Consider the following 22,215-nt stretch of genomic DNA (forward strand, 5'->3'; position numbering starts at 1 on the left):
CTAAAATAACCTGTATTCGCTAGGTGCTATGGTATATCCTCACATATTCACTCTCCTAAATAAATGAGATGTGTTGACACTTGGCATAGTATGTCAGTCACTGCTGGTGTATTAGCATGTGTTGTGTGTCACGTTCAGCCTCCATCAGTCAGTGGCCTGTAGTATTGTAAATAAAAGACTGGAAGAGTGGATGATCAATGAGCTGGGCAAGCTTCTTACAGGAGAACAATACAAGGCCATGCAACCTGTCTCTCGCTCTCTCTGTTCTTACTTAACATCTCTATTTGTGTCTAACTCTCTCTCCATCTGTATTATTTTCTCTCTCTTTCTGTCTCTCTCTTCCTCTCCTCCTCTTGCTGTCTCTCTCTCTCTCTTCCTCTCCTCCTCTTGCTGTCTCTCTCTCTCTCTCTTCCTCTCCTCCTCTTGCTGTCTCTCTCTCTCTCTCTTCCTCTCCTCCTCTTGCTGTCTCTCTCTCTCTCTCTCTTCCTCTCCTCCTCTTGCTGTCTCTCTCTCTCTCTTCCTCTCCTCCTCTTGCTGTCTCTCTCTCTCTCTCTCTCTCTTCCTCTCCTCCTCTTGCTGTCTCTCTCTCTCTCTCTCTTCCTCTCCTCCTCTTGCTGTCTCTCTCTCTCTCTCTCTCTCTTCCTCTCCTCCCTCTCTTGCTGTCTCTCTCTCTCTCTTCCTCTCCTCCTCTTGCTGTCTCTCTCTCTCTCTTCCTCTCCTCCTCTTGCTGTCTCTCTCTCTCTTCCTCTCCTCTTTCTGTCTCTCTCTCTCTTCCTCCCATCCTCTTTCTGTCTCCTCTCTCTCTCTCTCTCTCTCTCTCTCTCTCTCTCTCTCTCTCTCTCTCTCTTTCTTTCTCTCTCTCTCTCTCTCTCTCTCTCTCTCTCTCTCTCTCTCTCTCTTCCTCTCATCCTCTTTCTGTCTCTCTCTCTCTCTCTCTCTCTCTCTCTCTCTCTCTCTCTCTCTTCCTCTCATCCTCTTTCTGTCTCTCTCTCTCTCTCTCTTCCTCTCATCCTCTTTCTGTCTCTCTCTCTCTCTTCCTCTCATCCTCTTTCTGTCTCTCTCTCTCTCTTCCTCTCCTCCTCTCTCTTTCTGTCCACCTCTTCCTCTCCTCCTTTCTCTCTCTCTTTCTGCCCACCTCTCCCTCTTTCACTTCCTCTTTCTGTCTGTCAGTCTGACAGAAGGTTAATCAGGGTGGGGGTGGGGTTTCTCGTGCCAAAGAGGCTCAGTCTGAGGGATTATCATTGTGCTATTGTATAACACACACACACACACACACACACACACACACACACACACACACACACACACACACACACACACACACCAAACCCCTCACTTTAGGCCGAATTGGAGAGGATAGGAGTGTATAGGCATGATCAAACACTAACACACACCCCTACACACACACACATGCACACGCAATCTCAGATCAAGGCTTGAAGCAATGTTGTAAACATCAGCATGTCCCACAACAGCAGACACTACCCAGAGAGAGAGGGAGCGTGATAAAGGAGAGACCGAGAGAAAACACCCTTAATAATGTTTCATAACCTCACCATGGACTCAAAGTCTTTGTGACCTGGATTTGATGCTGTTACAGAGGAAAACAGAACAGGAGGAGAGGACAGTTGTTGTGATATACATTTTGTGATCTTGGTGTGAGGCTGGTTGGAGCGGAGAGGAAGGGAGAAGAGCTCCGTGTGTGTTCTACTGTGTGACAGAACTGGAACAGAGGATGGAACAGTGGAGATGAGAACACCAGGCAGTGGAACACAAAGAAAGAGAGAGAGAGAGAGAGAGCTGGCAATCACTAGGATGGAGGAAGATATTCTCTGTCAGACAGTGGAAGAGAGGAGGAGGAGGAGTTCTAGAGTGGAGGAAGGGTTACCCAGTATGAGGAATCTTTATGACATCTCCTCACTAGACAGGGTTTCCAGAGGTATTCGACAGCGTCTGATCTTGACCATTACACCAGTCACTTACGAGCATCACTCTCATAGGGATTAGAGTCTACTAAAAGGACACAGATGGCACCTATTGTCTTGGTTTTTGGAGTAGCAGATGTATTTCATTTGATCTCTGTGGTCGTATTTTCATATCGTTTAGTAAACATTTTTTATATATATACAAAATGATGCAATTTATTAGGAATGTTCCTCCTATTGATGTAATTTATAGAATCCGAGTGATGTGTGTGTATGTCTGTGGCGTGGGTGTGGTGTTTGTAATGTGTGAATTATAGTGCATGTGCTATTGTTTGTTTCAGCTTTTATGTCTACAGTATTTATGTTACTGTGTAAGGTGTCTGTGTGATATGTGAAGAATTCTGTTTGAGTCTGTGACTGGTCAGTCTGTTTGACGAATCTGTGTGAATATTCAGTCTGTTTGAGTCTGTGACTCTGTTCAGTCTTCTTTAATGAATCTGTGACTCTATTCAGAGTCTATTTGAGTCTATATCAATCACCTGGAAGCATAAGTAACTGTGTGTGTGTGTGTGTGTGTGTGTGTGTGTGTGTGTGTGTGTGTTAACATGGTCTTGAATTGCCCAATGGCCAGTGGCTTTAGCTCAGTGGACTAAGACAGTGTTAGTGGCACTGGTTGGGTACAAATGGCTTTAGCTCAGTGGACTAAGACAGTGTTAGTGGCGCTGGTTGGGTACAAATAGCTTTAGCTCAGTGGACTAAGACAGTGTTAATGGCGCTGGTTGGGTACAAATGGCTTTAGCTCAGTGGACTAAGACAGTGTTAGTGGCGCTGGTTGGGTACAAATGGCTTTAGCTCAGTGGACTAAGACAGTGTTAGTGGCGCTGGTTGGGTACAAATGGCTTTAGCTCAGTGGACTAAGACAGTGTTAGTGGCGCTGGTTGGGTACAAATGGCTTTAGCTCAGTGGACTAAGACAGTGTTAGTGGCGCTGGTTGGGTACAAATGGCTTTAGCTCAGTGGACTAAGACAGTGTTAGTGGCGCTGGTTGGGTACAAATGGCTTTAGCTCAGTGGACTAAGACAGTGTTAGTGGCGCTGGTTGGGTACAAATGGCTTTAGCTCAGTGGACTAAGACAGTGTTAATGGCACTGGTTGGGTACAAATGGCTTTAGCTCAGTGGACTAAGACAGTGTTAATGGCGCTGGTTGGGTACAAATGGCTTTAGCTCAGTGGACTAAGACAGTGTTAGTGGCGCTGGTTGGGTACAAATGGCTTTAGCTCAGTGGACTAAGACAGTGTTAGTGGCGCTGGTTGGGTACAAATGGCTTTAGCTCAGTGGACTAAGACAGTGTTAGTGGCACTGGTTGGGTACAAATGGCTTTAGCTCAGTGGACTAAGACAGTGTTAGTGGCGCTGGTTGGGTACAAATGGCTTTAGCTCAGTGGACTAAGACAGTGTTAGTGGCGCTGGTTGGGTACAAATGGCTTTAGCTCAGTGGACTAAGACAGTGTTAGTGGCGCTGGTTGGGTACAAATAGCTTTAGCTCAGTGGACTAAGACAGTGTTAGTGGCGCTGGTTGGGTACAAATGGCTTTAGCTCAGTGGACTAAGACAGTGTTAGTGGCGCTGGTTGGGTACAAATGGCTTTAGCTCAGTGGACTAAGACAGTGTTAGTGGCGCTGGTTGGGTACAAATGGCTTTAGCTCAGTGGACTAAGACAGTGTTAGTGGCGCTGGTTGGGTACAAATGGCTTTAGCTGTCTATGTTACCGTAGCTTGGTGGCATGCGGGATGGACATAGTGGACCATCTGACGTACCTGAAGCAGTGGCTTTAGCTCAGTCGGCTAACTCTGTGTGTGTGGTTGTGCTCCCCAGATGACCGCAGCTCTGCAGCGAGCGGGATAGATGTAGCAGACCGCCTGACATACCTGGAGCAGCGGATGCAGATGCAGGATGATGAGATCCAGCTTCTGAAGATGGCCCTGGCAGACGTCCTCAAGAGACTCAACATCTCAGAGGAACACCAGGCCAAGAAAGGACCTGCTGAGAAAGGTACACACACATAGTGAGGCCCGAAATGATTGACATCCTCGATAAAGATGAGCAATATTGACTGTATAAAATAAATAATTCAAAAAATTAGCTATATTGTATGCAAAAATAATTTGGGAAATGATATTATTTTATACTATTGCAATTGCTCAGAGAAAGAGATTATGTTTAACAAGTAATATTTTTTTCCCCTCAAAATGGTAGGAGTCAAAATGATTGACACCCCTAAGGATTCTTTATAAAAAAAGTAGTCAAAAGTTTAGTATTTGAGGCCTCCCGGGTGGTGCAGTAGTTAAGGGCGCTGTACCACCAGAGACCCTGGGTTCGCACCCAGGCTCTGTCGTAACTGGCCGCGACCGGGAGGTCCGTGGGGCGACGCACAATTGGCCTACTGTCGTCCGGGTTAGGGAGGGTTTGGCCGGTAGGGATATCCTTGTCTCATCGCGCACCAGCGACTCCTGTGGCCGGGCGCAGTGCGCTCTAACCAAGGTTGCCAGGTGCACGGTGTTTCCTCCAACACATTGGTGCGGCTGGCTTCTGGGTTGGATGCGTGCTGTGTTAAGAAGCAGTGCGGCTTGGTTGGGTTGTGTATCGGAGGACGCATGACTTTCAACCTTCGTCTTTTTTTTTTGTCAGTTGTAGCGATGAGACAAGATAGTAGCTACTAACAATTGGATACCACGAAATTGGGGAGAAAAAGGGGTCAAATTTAAAACATTTAAAAAGTTTAGTATTTGGTCCCATATTCCTAGCAAGCAATGACTACATCAAGCTCGTGACTCTACAAACTTGTTGAATGTATTTGCAGTTTGTTTTGGTTGTGTTTCAGATTATTTTGTGCCCAATTAGTAAGTCATGTATTGTGTCATTTTGGATTCACTTTTACGATAAATCAGAATAGAATGTGTTTCTGAAGACATCTACATGAATGTAGATGCTACCATGATTACTGGTCATCCTTAATGAATCGTGAATAAGGATGAGTGAGAAAGTTACAGAGCGTCAAAGATCATGCCCCCAAGACATGCTAACATTTCACCATTACCAATAACAGAGGAGGTTAGCATGTCTTGGGAGTATGATCTCTGATGCTCTGTAACTCTCTCACTCATCCTTATTCATGATTAGCCACAATTATTTTAGCATCCACATTAATGAAGAAGTGTTTAGAAAGATATTCTACTCTTATTTACAATCGTCTGAGACCAGCCACCCGGACAGTTGAGTATTTCTGTTTGTAAGAAAGCCATATTGTGGGGAAAAACAAATTCTGATTGGCTAGGCCTTGCTCCCCAATGGATGGCCCCTGCCCGGTCATGTGAAATACATAGTCTAGGGCCTCATGAATTTATTTCAATTGACTGACTTCCTTATATGAACTGTAACTCAGTAAAATGGTTTGAATTGTTGAATGTTGTGTTTATATTTTTGTTCATGCTACATGGTTGGGCATACTGCCAAATTCTCTAAAACAGCGTTGGAGGTCGCTTATAGTAGATAAATTAACATAAAATGATCTGGCGAATGCTCTGGTGGACCTTCCTGCAGTCAGCAAGCCAGTTGCACACTCCCTCAAAACTTGAGAAATCTGTGGCATTGTGTTATGTGACAAAACTGCACATTTTGGAGTGGCCTTTTATTGTCCACAGCACAAGGTGCATCTGTATAGTGATCATGCTGTTTAATCAGCTTCTTGATATGCCACACCTGTCAGGTGGATGGATTATATTGGCAAAGGAGGAATGCTCACTAACAGGGATGTAACCAAATTTCTGCACCAAATTTGGGAAAATCAGCTTTTTGGGCATATGGAACATTTTTGGGATCTTTTTTTTCAGCTCATGAAACATGGGACCAACACTTTACATGTTGCGTTTATATTTTTGTTCAGTATACACAGGGCCATCGGAAATGATTCAGACTCCTTGACTTTTTCCACATTTTGTTAGGTTACAGCCTTATTCTAAAATGTATCAAATAGTTTTTTCCCTCAACAATCTACACACAATACCCCATTATGACAAAGCAAAAACAGGTTTTTAGACATTTTTGCTCATTTATTTAAAATAAAAAACAGAAAGATTACATTTACATAACCATTCAGACACTTTACTCAGTACTTTCTTGAAACACTTTTTGCAGCAATTACAGCCTCGAGTCTTCTTGGGTATGACAGTACAAGCTTGGCAAGCCTGTATTTGGGGAGTTTCTCCCATTCTTCTCTGCAGATCCTCTCAAGCTCTGTCAGGTTAGATGAGGAGCGTCTCTGCACAGCTATTTTCAGGTCTCTCCAGAGATGTTTGATCGGGTTCAAGTCCGGGCTCTGGCTGGGCCACTAAAGGACATTCAGAGACTTGTCCCGAAGCCACTCCTGCGTTGTTTTGGCTGTGTGCTTAGAGTTGTTGTCCTTCGCCCCAGTCTGAGGTCCTGAGTGCTCTAGAGCAGGTTTTCATCAAGGATCTCTCTGTACTTTATTCAGTTCATCTTTCCCTCGATCCTGACTCGTCTCCCAGTCCCTGCCACTGAAAAACATCCCTACAGCATGATGCTGCCACTATGCTTCACCGTAGGGATGGTTCCAGCTTTCCTCCGGACGTGATGCTTGGCATTTAGGCCAAAGAGTTCAATCTTGTTTTCAACAGACCAGAGAATCTTTGTATTATTCTGTACGTAACTCTGTGACACTCCATATAGTCTCTATGGGGGTGCCACAGGGTTCAATTCTCGGGCCGACTCTTCTCTGTATACATCAATAATGTCGCTCTTGCTGCTGGTGATTCTCTGATCCACCTCTACGCAGACGACACCATTCTGTATACTTCTGGCCCTTCTTTGGACACTGTGTTAACTAACCTCCAGACAAGCTTCAATGCCATACAACTCTCCTTCCGTGGGGGTCTCAATTTACGGTTGACTTAAAATACACATGGTGCAATTTTGACATTTGTTTGTTCAACAGTAGTCACTCAGTTAGCCCATGTCAGCAATTATTTTTAACATTTGATTGGTACGTTAGTCTAGCGGCCAGCTATGTAAACTTTTAGTAAAACCGACTGGATTGGGGCCTATTGATCATCAGTTATCATATTAAAACTGCAAACATTTTCCTCCAACCTATGGCAAAATGTGTGGAATTGTAAGAAATTAGCTGTAAAACAGCACATTTTTCTTTCCTTCCCATAGCAAAATAAGTAGAATTGCATGAAATTAGTTTAAAAATTGTGCACACACGTATCTGACCTCTCATTGGACAAAACGCATTCAACGGATCGCTGTCCGCACCTGCGCGCCCGCCTAGCATCACTACTCTGGATGGTTCTGACTTAGAATATGTGGACAACTACAAATATCTAGGTGTCTGGTAAGACTGCAAACTCTCCTTCCAGACTCATATTTAGCATCTCCAATCCAAAATTAAATCTAGAATCGACTTCCTATTTAGCAACAAAGCATCCTTCACTCATGCTGCCAAACATCCCCTCGTAAAACTGACTATTCTACCGATCCTTGACTTCGGCGATGTCATTTACAAAATAGCCTCCAACACTCTACTCAGCAAATTGGATGCAGTCTATCACAGTGCCATCCGTGTCGTCACCAAAGCCCCATATACTACCCACCACTGCGACCTGTATGCTCTCATTGGCTGGCCCTCGTTTCATACTCGTCGCCAAACCCACTGGCTCCAGGTCATCTACAAGTCTCTGCTAGGTAATGCCACGACTTATCTCACTGGTCACCATAGCAGCACCCACCCGTAGCACGCGCTCCAGCAGGTATATCTCACTGGTCACCCCCAAAGCCAATTCTTCCTTTGGCCGCCTTTGCTTCCAGTTCTCTGCTGCCAAGGACTGGAACAAACTACAAAAATCACTGAAGCTGGAGACTCATCTCCCTCACTAGCTTTAAGCACCAGCTGTCAGAGCAGCTCACAGATAACTGCACCTGTACATAGCCCATCTGTAAATAACCCATCCAACTACCTCATCCCCATACTGTATTTAGTTATTTATCTTTCTCCTTTGCACACCAGTATCTCTACTTGCACATTCATCTTCTGCATGGCCTATTTATTGCCTTACCTCCCTTATCCTACCTCATTTGCACACACTGTATATAGTTTTTTTTCTACTATATTATTGACTGTAAGTTTGTTTATTCCATGTGTAACTCTGTGTTGTTGTATGTGTGTCACGTCCTGACCATAGAAAACCTGTATTTTCTATGATAGAGTAGGTCAGGGCGTGACTAGGGGTTTTTGATCTAGTTTATATTTTCTATGTGGAGTTCAAGGTTTGATTTTCGATGTTGGTGATTTGTATGATTCCCAATTAGAGGTAATGGCATCCTGGTCTTTGAAGGAGATCAGGGAGAGAACATCCTGGACTTGGGATGACATAATGGCAGGAGACAAGAGCCTGCCATGGAAGCAGGCGGAAGCAGTGAAGGAGGGACAGTGACGAAGTCAGGGAGGAAGGCCACAGAAATCCCAATAAAACATTTTTTGGGGGCTCATGGAGCAGTCGGCGGAGCCGAGGAGTGAACCAGAGCCAGTCTGGGAGAAGAGTGAGAATTTGTAGGAGAGAGAAATGGGAGAGTTGTTGAGTTGGTGGAGGACGCATGGATTTTGCCCAAAGGAACGCTTTGTCAGTTTGGTGCACCTGAGTCAGCTCCCCGTACTCATCCTGAGAAGTGTGTTAAAGTTCCGGAACAATTGATGCCGGCTATACGCACCAGGTCTCCAGTGCACCTTCCCAACCCAGTACGTCCTGTGCCAACTCCTCGTACTCAACGCGTGAAGAGTGTCATCGTTCCGATACAATGTGTGCTGGTTCTGCGCACCGTGTCTCCAGTGCGCCTCCACAGCCCGGTACGTCCTGCCCGGTACGTCCTGTGCCAGCTCCACGCACTTTCTGTGCGAAGTGTGTTATCGAACCGATACCATTGATGCCAGCTATACGCACCAGGTCTCCAGTACGTTTCCACAGTCCAGTGCGTCCTGTTCCTGCTCCTCGCGCTTGCCCTGAGGTGCGTGTCACCAGCCCAGTACCACCAGTACTGACCCCACGCACCGGGCTTCCTGCGATGATCCCCTGTCCGGAGCTTCCGGCGACAGTTCCCGGGCCGGAGCTTCCGGCGACAGTTCCCGGTCCGGAGCCTCCGGCGACGTTCCACGGTCCGGAACCTCCGACGACGGTCCTAGGTCCGGAACTTCAAGGTCCATGGCTGGATCCGCAGGATGAGCGGGTACTTGGTCCCGCACCAGAGCCGCCCCTGATGCTGGCGGATGAGCGGATACTTCACCCCACACCAGAGCCAACACCGACACTAGACACCCACCCTAACCCTCCCTTTTTGTTTCAGGTTTTGCGGTCGGAGTCCGCACCTTTGGGGGGGTACTGTCACGTCCTGACCATAGAAAACCTGTATTTTCTATGGTATAGTAGGTCAGGGCGTGACTAGGGTTTTTTGTTCTAGTTTATATTTTCTATGTGGGGTTCTAGGTTTGTTTTTCTACCTCGTGATTTGTATGATTCCCAATTAGAGGCAGCTGGTTATCGTTGTCTCTAATTGGAGATCATACTTAAGTAGCATTTTTTCCACCTGTGGGTTATGGGATATTGTTTGTGTTAGTGTGTTTGAGCACTGTGTTGTCACGGGTCTTTGTAAGTCTTGTTATTTTGTTTCCAGTTTCACTTTGTAATTAAAGATGTGGAACTATACTCACACTGCGCCTTGGTCCGATCATTATTACGAACAACGTGACAATGTGTTGAACTGCTTTGCTTTATCTTGGCCAGGTCGCAGTTGTAAATGAGAACTTGTTCTCAACTGGCCTACCTGGTTAAATAAAGGTGAAATAAAAAATAAATAAATAGTATGATACTGTATGTTACATTGTTAGGTTACATTATGAATGGAATAGGGGTCACACAATAGCATATGAATTACAGGAAGTACAGTATCATGGGTCTTACCCAGTTGTATAATAGCACGAATTGGATGATGTAACCTACATAGATCTTGGAGGATGTATAGTATTATGCTTCTTTCTCTGAGACCGAGTTGCTTGTTTCATCATAACAGCAAAGGAGAATTATGGGGAGAATTAGATCGAATCCCTGAGCTAACAAGGTAAAAATCTGTCGTTTTGCCCCTGAACAAGGCAACTAACCCACTGTTCCTAGGTTGTCCATTGTAAATAAGAATTTGTTCTTAACTGACTTGCCTAGTTAAATAAAGGTTAATAAAAAAAATTAAGACAAAGGTTAGGTGAATTTACGTGAAAGGTTGAGTGAATTGGGTTTGGTTTAGAATAAGGGTTAGCTAAAATGCTACAGTTGTCCCCAACGCGACTCAAACACACAACCTTTGGATTGATAGACAGTCGTTGATTACACCCGCCCATCCTTCACGACCAACCACCCTACTTTTGTTTCTGTCTAAAGTAACAAAATCATTAGTACATCAGTATCCTACGTCTTGGAGGTGCTCAGAAATGTGTATGTTTTGTATAGCTCTGAGGCAATGCTACATACACACACACACACACACACACACACACACACACACACACACACACACACACACACCCTCCTCACCCACATTTCCCCTATGCACCAGCAGCTAGGCCTGTGTCTCTTGCCCTGCCATCCAGACCATCAATGAACAGCCTTGCCTCTCTGAAGAAAAGCTCCACAAGCTCTACAATGCCCTCTACCTCCACCGCACGGAACTACAGCCCCTTACCAGGAGCATCAGCCAAGAGGTACATTACACAATCACTAACAGTCACCTGCAAACACAGAGAGGTACAGTATGATTACTAAACCTCTACTGTTACTCTAGCTAGATACATTTCAACAAATTAATCATACACTTGCTGTTGTCCCACTCTCTCTAACGCCCCCCCCCCCCCCCCCCCCCCCTTTCTCCCTCAGTGGTGTGACGAGTTCAGCAGGCAGTCTGAAGGACTGTACCTCTAAGACTCGGCCAGGCCCCCGACCTGGCCCCTCAGGCTCAACAGCGGCCCCCGGCAGTAAGAAAGGCGATAGGTAGGTTAGTAGGCATATACTGCACAGGAACTTAGACGTCTGTGTCAGTAAGAGGGAAGGGGTGTTTAAATGTGTTCTGAACATAGCCACGGAAAGTAAGGGTGATGAAGGGGCTGTAGCATGCCCTGAAACAAATCACATTTTTGTTGGGATTTCTCACAACAGTAGTGCACTGTTTATAAGTCCTGCATTAGCGGCAGCCCCATGCCCAAACATCTTCCCGTGGCTATAACTGTTCTGTACTGAGTCTATAAGGCTCTTACGTAGTTTCAAATACATCCCTAGAGCAGGAGTCACAACTCTGGTCCTTGAATGTCTGCTGGTTTCCATCCTTGTTCGTCAATCTGGTTTATATCTGTGTCTGGGTAACCTGGTGTAAAAACTAAAAGCATCAGAACTGTGGCCCTCGTGGACTGGAGTTGTCCATCCTTGTTCTAGACGAGCGTGAGATTGAGAATAGATGTGATTGAGAATCATTTCCATGCTTGTGGGATGGGGCCTAACTTCTCCTTCCTCACTCTCTGCTTGCAGCAAAACCAAGGAGCCTGCAGCCAGTGTAGGTAAGACAATGATTTAATGTCTACTGTCCACTAGCAGGGAGCAGCACTAAGATGGACAACGGGGCTTGGGTAGAGTAATGGCCAGGTTTAATAAAAAAATGAAAAAATGATTGAACCTTTATTTAAGGTTAATGAAATGGGAAACAAGCTGTTGGTTAGATTGATCCTACTGAAACATACCATTGATAAATGGCAGTGGTGGAAAAAGTACCCAAATGTAATACTTGAGTAAAAGTAAAGATGCCTTAATAGAAAATGACAGTCATTACTAAGTAAAAGTGAAAGTCACCCAGTAAAATATTACTTGAGTAAAAGTATTTTGTATTAAATGTACATAATTAAGTATCAAAAGTAAATGTAATTGCTAATATATACTTAAGTATTAAAAGTAAAAAATAATTTCAAATTCTTTATATTAAGTAAACCAGACAGCACAATTTTCTTGGTTTTTTATTTACGTATAGCCAGGGGAACACTCCAACAGTCAGACATAATTTACAAATGAAGCATTTGTGTTAAGTGAGTCCGCCAGATCAGAGGCAGTAGGGATGACCAGGGATGTTCTCTTGATAAGTGCATGAATTGGACCATTTTCCTCTCCTGCTAAGCATTGAAAATGTAATGTACTTTTGGGTGTCAGGGGAAATGTATGGAGAAAAAGTACATTATTTTCTTTAGGAATGTAGTGAAGTAAAAGTTGACAAAAATAAATATATAAATAGTAAAGTACAGATACCCCCCAAAATTACTTAAGTAGTACTTTAAAGTACTTTTACTTAGGTAATTTACACCACTGACAAATGGTTAGAGTGGCTACTATAACTCCCACATCGAGTGACCTGCTCTCTGTTTCTGTGTTTGTTTTCTACAGGGTCGAGGCGTGTGACGCACTGTAAAGGTAGGCCTCAGTCCAACCTCCTGGAATAACATTCTCAACCTCAACTGGATATGTCTTAGTCTAGCTTTCCTAGTAATGGCTTGAATGGAGTCAATGGAATTGTATCAAGCATATTGTTTCCATGGTGTTGATACCATTCCATTGACTTCATTCCAGCCATTACTTTGAGCCGTCCTCCCTCAGCGGCCTCCACTGAGTTCTACATTCTATGACTGTTTTCTCCACCACCTGTTACTGATCCCATGCATTATCTATCTCAGAAGAGACAACGTCTGTCAAGTTTGTCAAGTTTATGGAATAATATCTACTAAAAGCTCAAATCTAATCTGTGGCAAATACATCTTCTGGTTTCTAAAGTACAAGTAAGCACTGTATTTGAACACTTGTTTTATCCTTGTCTCTCATTTTCTCACCATGCATCATCATGACTTCTCTTCCCTTCCCAATCCCTCTCCACGACACATCCACACCTTTTCCTCCCACCTCAACACTTCAACCCTTGACCACCTCCTCACACCCCAACACTTCACCAACTCAACCCCTCACCATCTGCTCACACTAACATACCTCACTTCGTCCCCTACTTTCACCCTCAACCTTTACCCCTCATTTCACCTCTTCACTTAGTGACTATGCAGATCTATCTGAGCCCCCAAACAAAAAGGACTGGGTCTTCTGAAGTGGCCAAATCAGCCCCCACGGTCCCCAACTCCAGACCAACCAGAACCCCCACCTCCCCTCAGACCAAAGGAGTCCCCCCGATCTACGACCGGACCAAGCCCAAGACACGCAAAACACACCCTGCCTCCACCCTCCCCCTGCAGAAAAGCACCAATCAGAATACGTATTCTCCTCTGGACACGTTCAATTACAAAAGCCCCTTCAAATCACCAAGCCATTACTTCCAAATCTGTTACTAGGCAATAGAGTAGGCTATGAGGATGTAGAAGTTGCTCCTAAACACAGGTCTTGGGTCAGATATTGTTCTAATCCTCATAATGGTTAGGGTTGGGTAATCTAATCCTAGATCTGTAGTTAAGGGCAATTTATATTTGGGCTATTACAAGTGTAGGCCTGTAAGAGAAATCGGTTTTCCAGATGTTTGAAAATGTATAGCAGTGAGGTATTTAGTGTAGAAGTGGAGGTTGTCTTTAGTAATGTTTGAGATGGACTGATAGTTGCAAAGTTTGGGTTTTGAGATTTTTGTTTGGCCAGAAAAGAGAATAGTTAGTTTATTTGATTGTTTTGTTGAATTTCCTAGCACCATCAGTGACCATAGTCCTCTTCACTTTGTTCTCTGTCATTTCTTACATATTTATGTCAACTTGAAGACTCTATTTTTTTCTGCTGTTTCTTTCTGTCTTAATGTCTCATTTATGTTTTACATTTTAGTAATTTAGCAGACACTCATATCCAGTTTATTTTATTTTGTAGCTTTATGTCAGTAAAATATGGATGTATGAGTTTTCATTGAAATCTCCCTGACTTTGAGGGGGATGTACAGTATGAGTGAATTCTCTTATTCGATGTCTGTGTGTATCTCCGTCTCTGTTGACAGCCATTAATAAACATTTCAGTGATCACCTGCTTCGACTACTTTTTCTTTCTCCTTTCTCTTACAACACAAATGTTAAAAGTAATTTAGCAGACGCTCTTATCCAGAGCGACTTACAGGAGAAATTAGGGGTTAGTGCCTTGCTCAAGGGCACATTGTCAGATTTTTTACCTAGTCGGCTCAGGGATTCAAACCAGTGACCTTTCGGTTAATGGCCCAACACTCTTAACCGTTAGGCTACCTGGCGCCCCCTATGGCCTGCTGTAATAATAACAATGTAATAACAAATGATTACAAGATATGTCCATATCTTATCTTGTTTGGAGTTCTACTATGTGTGAGTGAATGTGTGTGTGTTTAGTACATAGTATCATAGTTCTGTTAGAAACCTCTATGGGGATGCATAGTGGGGCAGAAATCTCTGCCTTCGGCTCATAGAAACTGTAGGCCTCAGTGTACGTGAGCGTCAGAAGGCTAGATGAACTTAGTGTGTTGTCTTCACACTTGCAACATGGGGTTCAAGTGGGTAAGGGATGCTCTCTGCTGGCCAGAAGATAATTGGGCCTCTGTTTCCTTTCCCAGACACTTCAAAGCCCCCATGCAATCTTTGTAATTGTATTTTTAAATCTTTACTGTATGTCTAATAAAACTACTTAATTTCCCTGAGCCTCCTTGGCCCTTGAAACGCTCGGTCTGATAGTATAGGTATTACGAAACAAAATAGAAAATATTTATATGCACAGACTTGATTGGCTGATAGGATGGTGTAGAGCCCACCCCTTTTCCCAGATGAACAGTCATTGGCCTATTATAAACAGATCACATTGTCAATGTCACGATGTGGGCCAAAAGTTCCCTTCCACCTGAGCAGGCTGAAATTCCAGGCTCTTAAACAAAAAAGGCATTATCATAATTTTCACAATTTCAGTGTTATTTCGACCTCATAGTGTGGAAACATAATTTAAGAAAAAACTGTAAAATCACAATTTAATTGGAATGCCCCTTTAAGTTGGCTCAACTTCAAGGATATTTCTTCTTTAATGGTATCTGAAGAATATGTGGCTTGAAAATTAAGGCTAGACAGTGGAAGTGAAAGTCTGTGACCACACCCACATCTTAGTTGGGTACAGATCATTCACACCTGCCATCTTGCAGGCTATGTTCAATGATTCTGTCGATGTCCCATTGATGTTATGTCCTTGGCCCTGTACTTTGTCTGCATGCAGGTCAGAAGATCTTAGTCCTGTAAAATAAAGGTTAAATTAATAAATAAAATAAAAACAGGTTTCAGGTGTCCTAACCCAAAACCTAGCCTACAAAAGTGCATTAAGTGATAGACATGTTACATTATTACCTGGTGGTGTTGTCAGGGTCACAGGCTTAGTGGTCACACTTCAAAAAAGAAACCTGCGTTTGAACCCGACGACCATTGAATATCATTGGTCCCCCCCCCCCCCCCCCCCCCCCCCCCTCCCGTTCTCCCTTCCGTCCGCACGTCCACTCTCCGTGTGCTGGACGAAGGGAAGATGGCACCCCAGAAGCCGCTCTCAGCCGCACAGACCGGTCTCTCGCCAGGACAGTTCTCCGTAGCGTTCTGAAATGGCACCGAAAACACTGGCAGGACCTCGAGAGGGACTGGTTAGAGATTCACTTTAAAAGAGACTAAAACTGTGGCATCGTTTTGTGGCATTTACCCCACCCTGTCGCCTTTCTAGCATTTGCCTTGCTCTGCATATCGCCGGCAGGCTTCGTAGCATTGGCGTAGCCTAGGCTATAGCTAGATAATACATATTATAATATTAACATCGACTATATTCTGGACTGAGAGAATCGTCCAGAAAGGGTGACATATTGAATACAGGTCATTCTTCATTTATCATTACGGTGGAGAGAAGAAGATGAGGTAAGCAAAGCATGCTCTGGCTTTTTGATACAGCCCGTCCGCGTTATTAATGCACAATGAATGACACACACACAGACTGCTGCTGCTACTACTGCAAGGCTGGATGAGATTCGAGGACGGATTTTATGGGATTGTAAGGGATCGAGTCGGATAAACCGAAAATATCAAATTAATAGTATAACATTTTATTCGTGCTGTCGAGGACGCACTTAGCAAATATGCCGCTCTTAAAGCCAGGCTTTTATTACAGTCAAATTTTGTTTTTAGGATGACCGGCGACTCTACCTTTATTTGAGCCTATGATGTGGGGCTGTGAATTCTCCATGTGAATAGGGGAAAAGGAATCTGCTTCAGTGTCAAAAAGCAACGAGCATGGCCATAGACACAGGGGAGAAAGCATTGATTAAACACACAAGCAGCAAACGTCTCAACCCAGCTCTTGCTCGTGCTCGTGCTCCCATACAATCTCTGTGATGTGTCACCAACACCGAGGGAGTAGTCTGCAGATGGATCTGTTGTCATAGAAACCAGACTACACGTGCGTCATGTGTAACATGGTTATGAGTGGTGGCTCTAACATAGAAATATAATTCAATCCATTCTAATTCTATTCTGGGTTATAAATGGTTCCAGAATGCCATGAAATTGGAATTTTGATTCTATGGTTTTGATTCTATGGGCATTTTTGGATTGTAGTGCACACATTAACTCATAACTCATAGGATTTCTCATCACCAAAAATAACCTACAAATGTAATTTTATCAGGCCATCAGATTCTGCGTCATGCTCAGGTGAACACACATACAAGACACACAGACCCAGGTTAACTGGTCTGTGATCAGTGTTTACTTCCAATAGAGGGAATGCTTTCCCCTCTGTGTCTTGTGATGATTGTGGTCTCCGTTTGGTGACCAGCAGCTCCTACTGGTTCAAAAGAATTTACCATGTTCCAGTACTTTCTCACTGAGCCAGTTCCAGTACTTTCTCACTGAGCCAGTTCCAGTACTTTCTCACTGAGCCAGTTCCAGTACTTTCTCACTGAGCAAGTTCCAATATTATCTCACTGAGCCAGTTCCAATATTATCTCACTGAGCCAGTTCCAGTATTATCTCACTGAGCCATTTCCAGTATTATCTCACTGAGCCAGTTCCAGTATTATCTCACTGAGCCATTTCCAGTATTATCTCACTGAGCCAGTTCCAGTATTATCTCACTGAGCCAGTTCCAGTATTATCTCACTGAGCAAGTTCCAATATTATCTCACTGAGCCAGTTCCAATATTATCTCACTGAGCCAGTTCCAGTATTATCTCACTGAGCCATTTCCAGTATTATCTCACTGACCCAGTTCCAGTATTATCTCACTGAGCCAGTTCCAGTATTATCTCACTGAGCCTCTAGTATTATCTCACTGAGCCAGTTCCAGTATTATCTCACTGAGCCTCTAGTATTATCTCACTGAGCCAGTTCCAGTATTATCTCACTGAGCCAGTTCCAATATTATCTCACTGAGCCAGTTCCAGTATTATCTCACTGAGCCAGTTCCAGTATTATCTCACTGAGCCTCTAGTATTATCTCACTGAGCCAGTTCCAGTATTATCTCACTGAGCCTCTAGTATTATCTCACTGAGCCAGTTCCAGTATTATCTCACTGAGCCAGTTCCAGTATTATCTCACTGAGCCAGTTCCAGTACTTTCTCACTGAGCAAGTTCCAATATTATCTCACTGAGCCAGTTCCAGTATTATCTCACTGAGCCATTTCCAGTATTATCTCACTGAGCCAGTTCCAGTATTATCTCACTGAGCCAGTTCCAGTATTATCTCACTGAGCCAGTTCCAGTATTATCTCACTGAGCCAGTTCCAGTATTATCTCACTGAGCCAGTTCCAGTATTATCTCACTGAGCCAGTTCCAGTATTATCTCACTGAGCCAGTTCCAGTATTATCTCACTGAGCCAGTTCCAGTATTATCTCACTGAGCCAGTTCCAGTATTATCTCACTGAGCCAGTTCCAGTATTATCTCACTGAGCCAGTTCCAGTATTATCTCACTGAGCCAGTTCCAGTATTATCTCACTGAGCCAGTTCCAGTATTATCTCACTGAGCCAGTTCCAGTATTATCTCACTGAGCCAGTTCCAGTATTATCTCACTGAGCCAGTTCCAGTATTATCTCACTGAGCCAGTTCTAGTATTATCTCACAGAGCCTCTAGTATTATCTTACTGAGCCAGTTCCAGTATTATATCACTGAGCCAGTTCCAGTATTATCTCACTGAGCCAGTTCCAGTATTATCTCACTGAGCCTCTAGTTTTATCTTACTGAGCCAGTTCCAGTATTATCTCACTGAGCCAGTTCCAGTATTATCTCACTGAGCCAGTTCCAGTATTATCTCACTTAGCCAGTTCCAGTATTATCTCACTGAGCCAGTTCCAGTATTATCTCACTGAGCCAGTTCCAGTATTATCTCACTGAGCCAGTTCCAGTATTATCTCACTGAGCCAGTTCCAGTATTATCTCACTGAGCCAGTTCCAGTATTATCTCACTGAGCCATTTCCAGTATTATCTCACTGAGCCAGTTCCAGTATTATCTCACTGAGCCTCCAGTATTATCTCACTGAGCCAGTTCCAGTATTATCTCACTGAGTCAGTTCCAGTATTATCTCACTGAGCCAGTTCCAGTATTATCTCACTGAGCCAGTTCCAGTACTATCTCACTGAGCCAGTTCCAGTATTATCTCACTGAGCCAGTTCCAGTATTATCTCACTGAGCCAGTTCCAGTATTATCTCACTGAGCCAGTTCCAGTATTATCTCACTGAGCCAGTTCCAGTATTATCTCACAGAGCCTCTAGTATTATCTTACTGAGCCAGTTCCAGTATTATCTCACTGAGCCAGTTCCAGTATTATCTCACTGAGCCAGTTCCAGTATTATCTCACTGAGCCAGTTCCAGTATTATCTCACTGAGCCAGTTCCAGTATTATCTCACTGAGCTTCCAGTATTATCTCACTGAGCCAGTTCCAGTACTATCTCACTGAGCCAGTTCCAGTATTATCTCACTGAGCCAGTTCCAGTACTATCTCACTGAGCCAGTTCCAGTATTATCTCAATGAGCCAGTTCCAGTATTATCTCACTGACCCAGTTCCAATATTATATCACTGAGCCATTTCCAGTATTATCTCACTGAGCCTCCAGTATTATCTCACTGAGCCATTTCCAGTATTATCTCACTGAGCCAGTTCCAGTATTATCTCACTGAGCCAGTTCCAGTATTATCTCACTGAGCCAGTTCCAGTATTATCTCACTGAGCCTCTAGTATTATCTCACTGAGCCATACCCAGAACTCAGTTGTTCTATCAAATCTCACGCCGAACACAGCCACCCTAACCAATAGGGACAGTTCTGCCTGCGAATCAGATCACCAACCCAATCAGAACTGGCCAATCCACCAAGGTTTTACTGTCGCTCTGTGGTGACTGCCAGCCTTTGGCACAGGTCTGCTGCAGGCAGAGGAACCCCAGGTTGAGGCTAATTGTCGTTGGCAGTGTTTGGGCAGTCAGTCTCTCTCTTTCTGTGTGTGTGTGTGTGTGCGTGTGTGTGTCTAGGCTGTATCTCCCAAGGTCAGAGTGGGAGTGTGCCAAGAATGCCCACAGTCAGACAGTGCCCTCTATCTATGCCCCAGGGCAGTATTCCCTGTCCCCTCCTCACCTCTCCTTCTGTCTCCCCTTCTTTCACCTAGGCCTCCAGCCTACTCTTTCCCCCTCCATTATCACACTGCTCCCTCATCCCCATCTCCACCCCTTTCTCCCATGCACCCTGTCTCTCCTTTACCCTCTCCCCTTCCCTGCCCCCCTGGCATTGAGCATAGCATATACCCTACCTAAGACACTTTTCATCAACTGTTTTTGTATGCTCGAACCCTGTAGGCTTACTGTGACATGAGCTGACCCTAACAAACTGACTGACTTCAATGGTTATAAAATGTCTGTGACCGTCATATACAGTATGTCTGGCTGGGGATGTAAACTCATGTAGCCTACACTGTTATAGAGCTGTACAGTAGGTGGCAACATTGACTGTGGTTCAACCATTCTTCATCTGTAGTAATGTGTTTCGGTGTTTTAGGGTGTGAGTGTGTGTTCGCGTGGTTGTTTGCGCGTGTCAGTGTGCATGCTCTTGATTGATTGTGTCTGTGTGTGTTTGTGTATTGTGACAAATGTTCAACAGGTGACCCTCTCCATGCTATGTGTGTAGGCCAGTAAGTGATTGTTGGTCTCTCTAACAGTGACTTAATGGCCATTGATTTTAACCAGATGAAGTCATCTCTACAGGTCAAACATACATTAGTCAAGGTTACAGACTCAGAACTTCACTGGTTGCATCACAATTACCACCCTATTCCCTATAAAGTGCACTACATAGGGAATAGGGTGCCATTTGGAATGTAGACACTGTTTCCATTCAGAGTTAACCTACAGTATGTATACTGGACTAAAAGCTTTTCTCACTGTTGGTTCACACACACTGACCTGCATTCAGTCACATTCATGGTGAATTTCACATCACTAATAGATGTTTTTTTTATCAGACTAACCCCAAGTGTATGGGGTTTTGCTTAAATGGAACAAATACATTAATTATCTGAATTAAACTTCCCACAGGGTGTGTTGAGGGGGTGGGGCGATTATATTAAAATAAGGCATGATAATATTTAAGTCTGTGCCCCAGTCATGCAACCTGGTCTCAGAGAATTTCTTATTATTCAGTATATGAATCTGAGACACTCCATTTAGTATATGTGATGTTTTGTATGGTATGTATTAATTTGTGGATGTCCATCCCCCATTTCATAAAATGTTACGAATTACAATTCATATTATACATTACGAATTTGCAAAACATATGATATGTTACAAATTCTAACTAGGTGGCTAACGTATGCTAGCTGGCTAACTCATGCTAGCTGGCTAATGTTAGCTAGGCTAGGGGTTAGGATTAGGGGTTAGTGTTAAAGTTAGGGTTAAGTTTAGGAGTTAGGTTAAAGGGTTAGGGTTAGGTGAAGGGTTAGCTAAAAGGGTTAAGGAAAGGGTAGCTAACATGCTAAGTACAGTCGTGGCCAAAAGTTTTGAGAATGACACATATTAAATTCCACAAAGTTTACTGCTTCAGTGTCTTTAGATATTTTTGTCAGATGTTACTGTGGAATACTGAAGTATAATTACAAGCATTTCATAAGTGTCAAAGGCTTTTAATGACAATTACATGAAGTTGATGCAAATAGTCAATATTTACAGTGTTGACCCTTCTTTTTCAAGACCTCTGCAATCCGCCCTGGCATGCTGTCAATTAACTTCTGGGCCACATCCTGACTGATGGCAGCCCATTCTTGCATAATCAATGCTTGGAATTTGTCAGAATTTGTGGGTTTTTGTTTGTTTGACCACAAGCTCTCAATGGGATAAAGGTCTGGGGAGTTTCCTGGCCATGGACCCAAAATATTGATGTTTTGTTCCCCGAGCCACTTAGTTATCACTTTTGCCTTATGGAAAGGTGCTCCATCATGCTGGAAAAGGCATTGTTCGTCACCAAACTGTTCCTGGATGGTTGGGAGAAGTTGCTCTCGGAGGATGTGTTGGTACCATTCTTTATTCATGGCTGTGTTCTTAGGCAAAATTGTGAGTGAGCCCACTCCCTTGGCTGAGAAGCAACCCCACACATGAATGGTCTCAGGATGCTTTACTGTTGGCATGACACAGGACTGATGGTAGCGCTCACCTTGTCTTCTCCGGACAAGCTTTTTTCCGGATGCCACAAACATATCATACTAAATCAACTTTATTGGATTTACGTACAGAATAATACGAAATTCTCTGTGACCAGATTGAGGCATGTTATTACATGTTAAGTTTATTAGCAGTTTATCAGTTATAGTAATAATATGATGTGTATTAAGGTGAGATGTGAACGTGTTAAAGAAGGTGGCTCTCTCAGGACGTGTGTGTGGATATGTGGTGGACATAGTTTTGTGTGTTGACGTGTGTGCACTCACGGTTTCAGCCTGTTGGCTTGTCATGGTGTGTATGTGTAGGTTTTTTTGTGTTCCAATTCATGTTTCAAGTCAACTTTCTTTTCTTTGCATTTCTTTAGCTCTTCAAAGTCACAAGATAGAGACAATGTATTAGATAGTATTCTCTTATTGCTATGAATATAGAGGCCCCACCTTCTCTCCCTCGCTCTCTCTCTCTCTCTGTCTCTCTCTCTCTCT

At 43.8% G+C, this 22,215-nt stretch overlaps 2 protein-coding genes across 6 annotated transcripts in view; both read left to right on the forward strand.

The window, feature by feature from the left end:
- Positions 1-14,074, forward strand: part of LOC109866426 (echinoderm microtubule-associated protein-like 1) — an 18,686-nt gene extending 4,612 nt beyond the window's left edge. Inside the window, exons 1-7 of one of the 2 annotated variants that reach the window (XM_031801000.1) lie at positions 1,432-1,939; positions 3,798-3,974; positions 10,602-10,743; positions 10,916-11,029; positions 11,561-11,589; positions 12,461-12,487; positions 13,115-14,074. In XM_031801000.1, the coding sequence (XP_031656860.1) occupies positions 1,750-1,939; positions 3,798-3,974; positions 10,602-10,743; positions 10,916-11,029; positions 11,561-11,589; positions 12,461-12,487; positions 13,115-13,407 (972 nt within the window). In that variant the 5' untranslated portion in view covers positions 1,432-1,749 and the 3' untranslated portion in view covers positions 13,408-14,074. Of the gene's footprint in view, positions 1-1,431; positions 1,940-3,797; positions 3,975-10,601; positions 10,744-10,915; positions 11,030-11,560; positions 11,590-12,460; positions 12,488-13,114 lie in introns of those variants that run through there. The other variant, XM_031800999.1, reaches the window with a different exon arrangement.
- Positions 14,075-15,544: 1,470 nt separating this feature from the next.
- Positions 15,545-22,215, forward strand: part of LOC109878086 (ena/VASP-like protein) — a 169,388-nt gene continuing 162,717 nt past the window's right edge. For 2 of the 4 annotated variants that reach the window (XM_031800893.1, XM_031800896.1), the window contains exon 1: positions 15,559-15,945. In XM_031800893.1, coding sequence (XP_031656753.1) covers positions 15,941-15,945 — 5 coding nt within the window. In that variant the 5' untranslated portion in view covers positions 15,559-15,940. Of the gene's footprint in view, positions 15,946-22,215 lie in introns of all 4 variants that reach the window. The other 2 variants (XM_031800895.1, XM_031800894.1) reach the window with 2 other exon arrangements.

The sequence above is a fragment of the Oncorhynchus kisutch genome, linkage group LG21 (genome assembly GCF_002021735.2).
Source record: "Oncorhynchus kisutch isolate 150728-3 linkage group LG21, Okis_V2, whole genome shotgun sequence".
Lineage (NCBI taxonomy): Eukaryota > Metazoa > Chordata > Actinopteri > Salmoniformes > Salmonidae > Oncorhynchus > Oncorhynchus kisutch.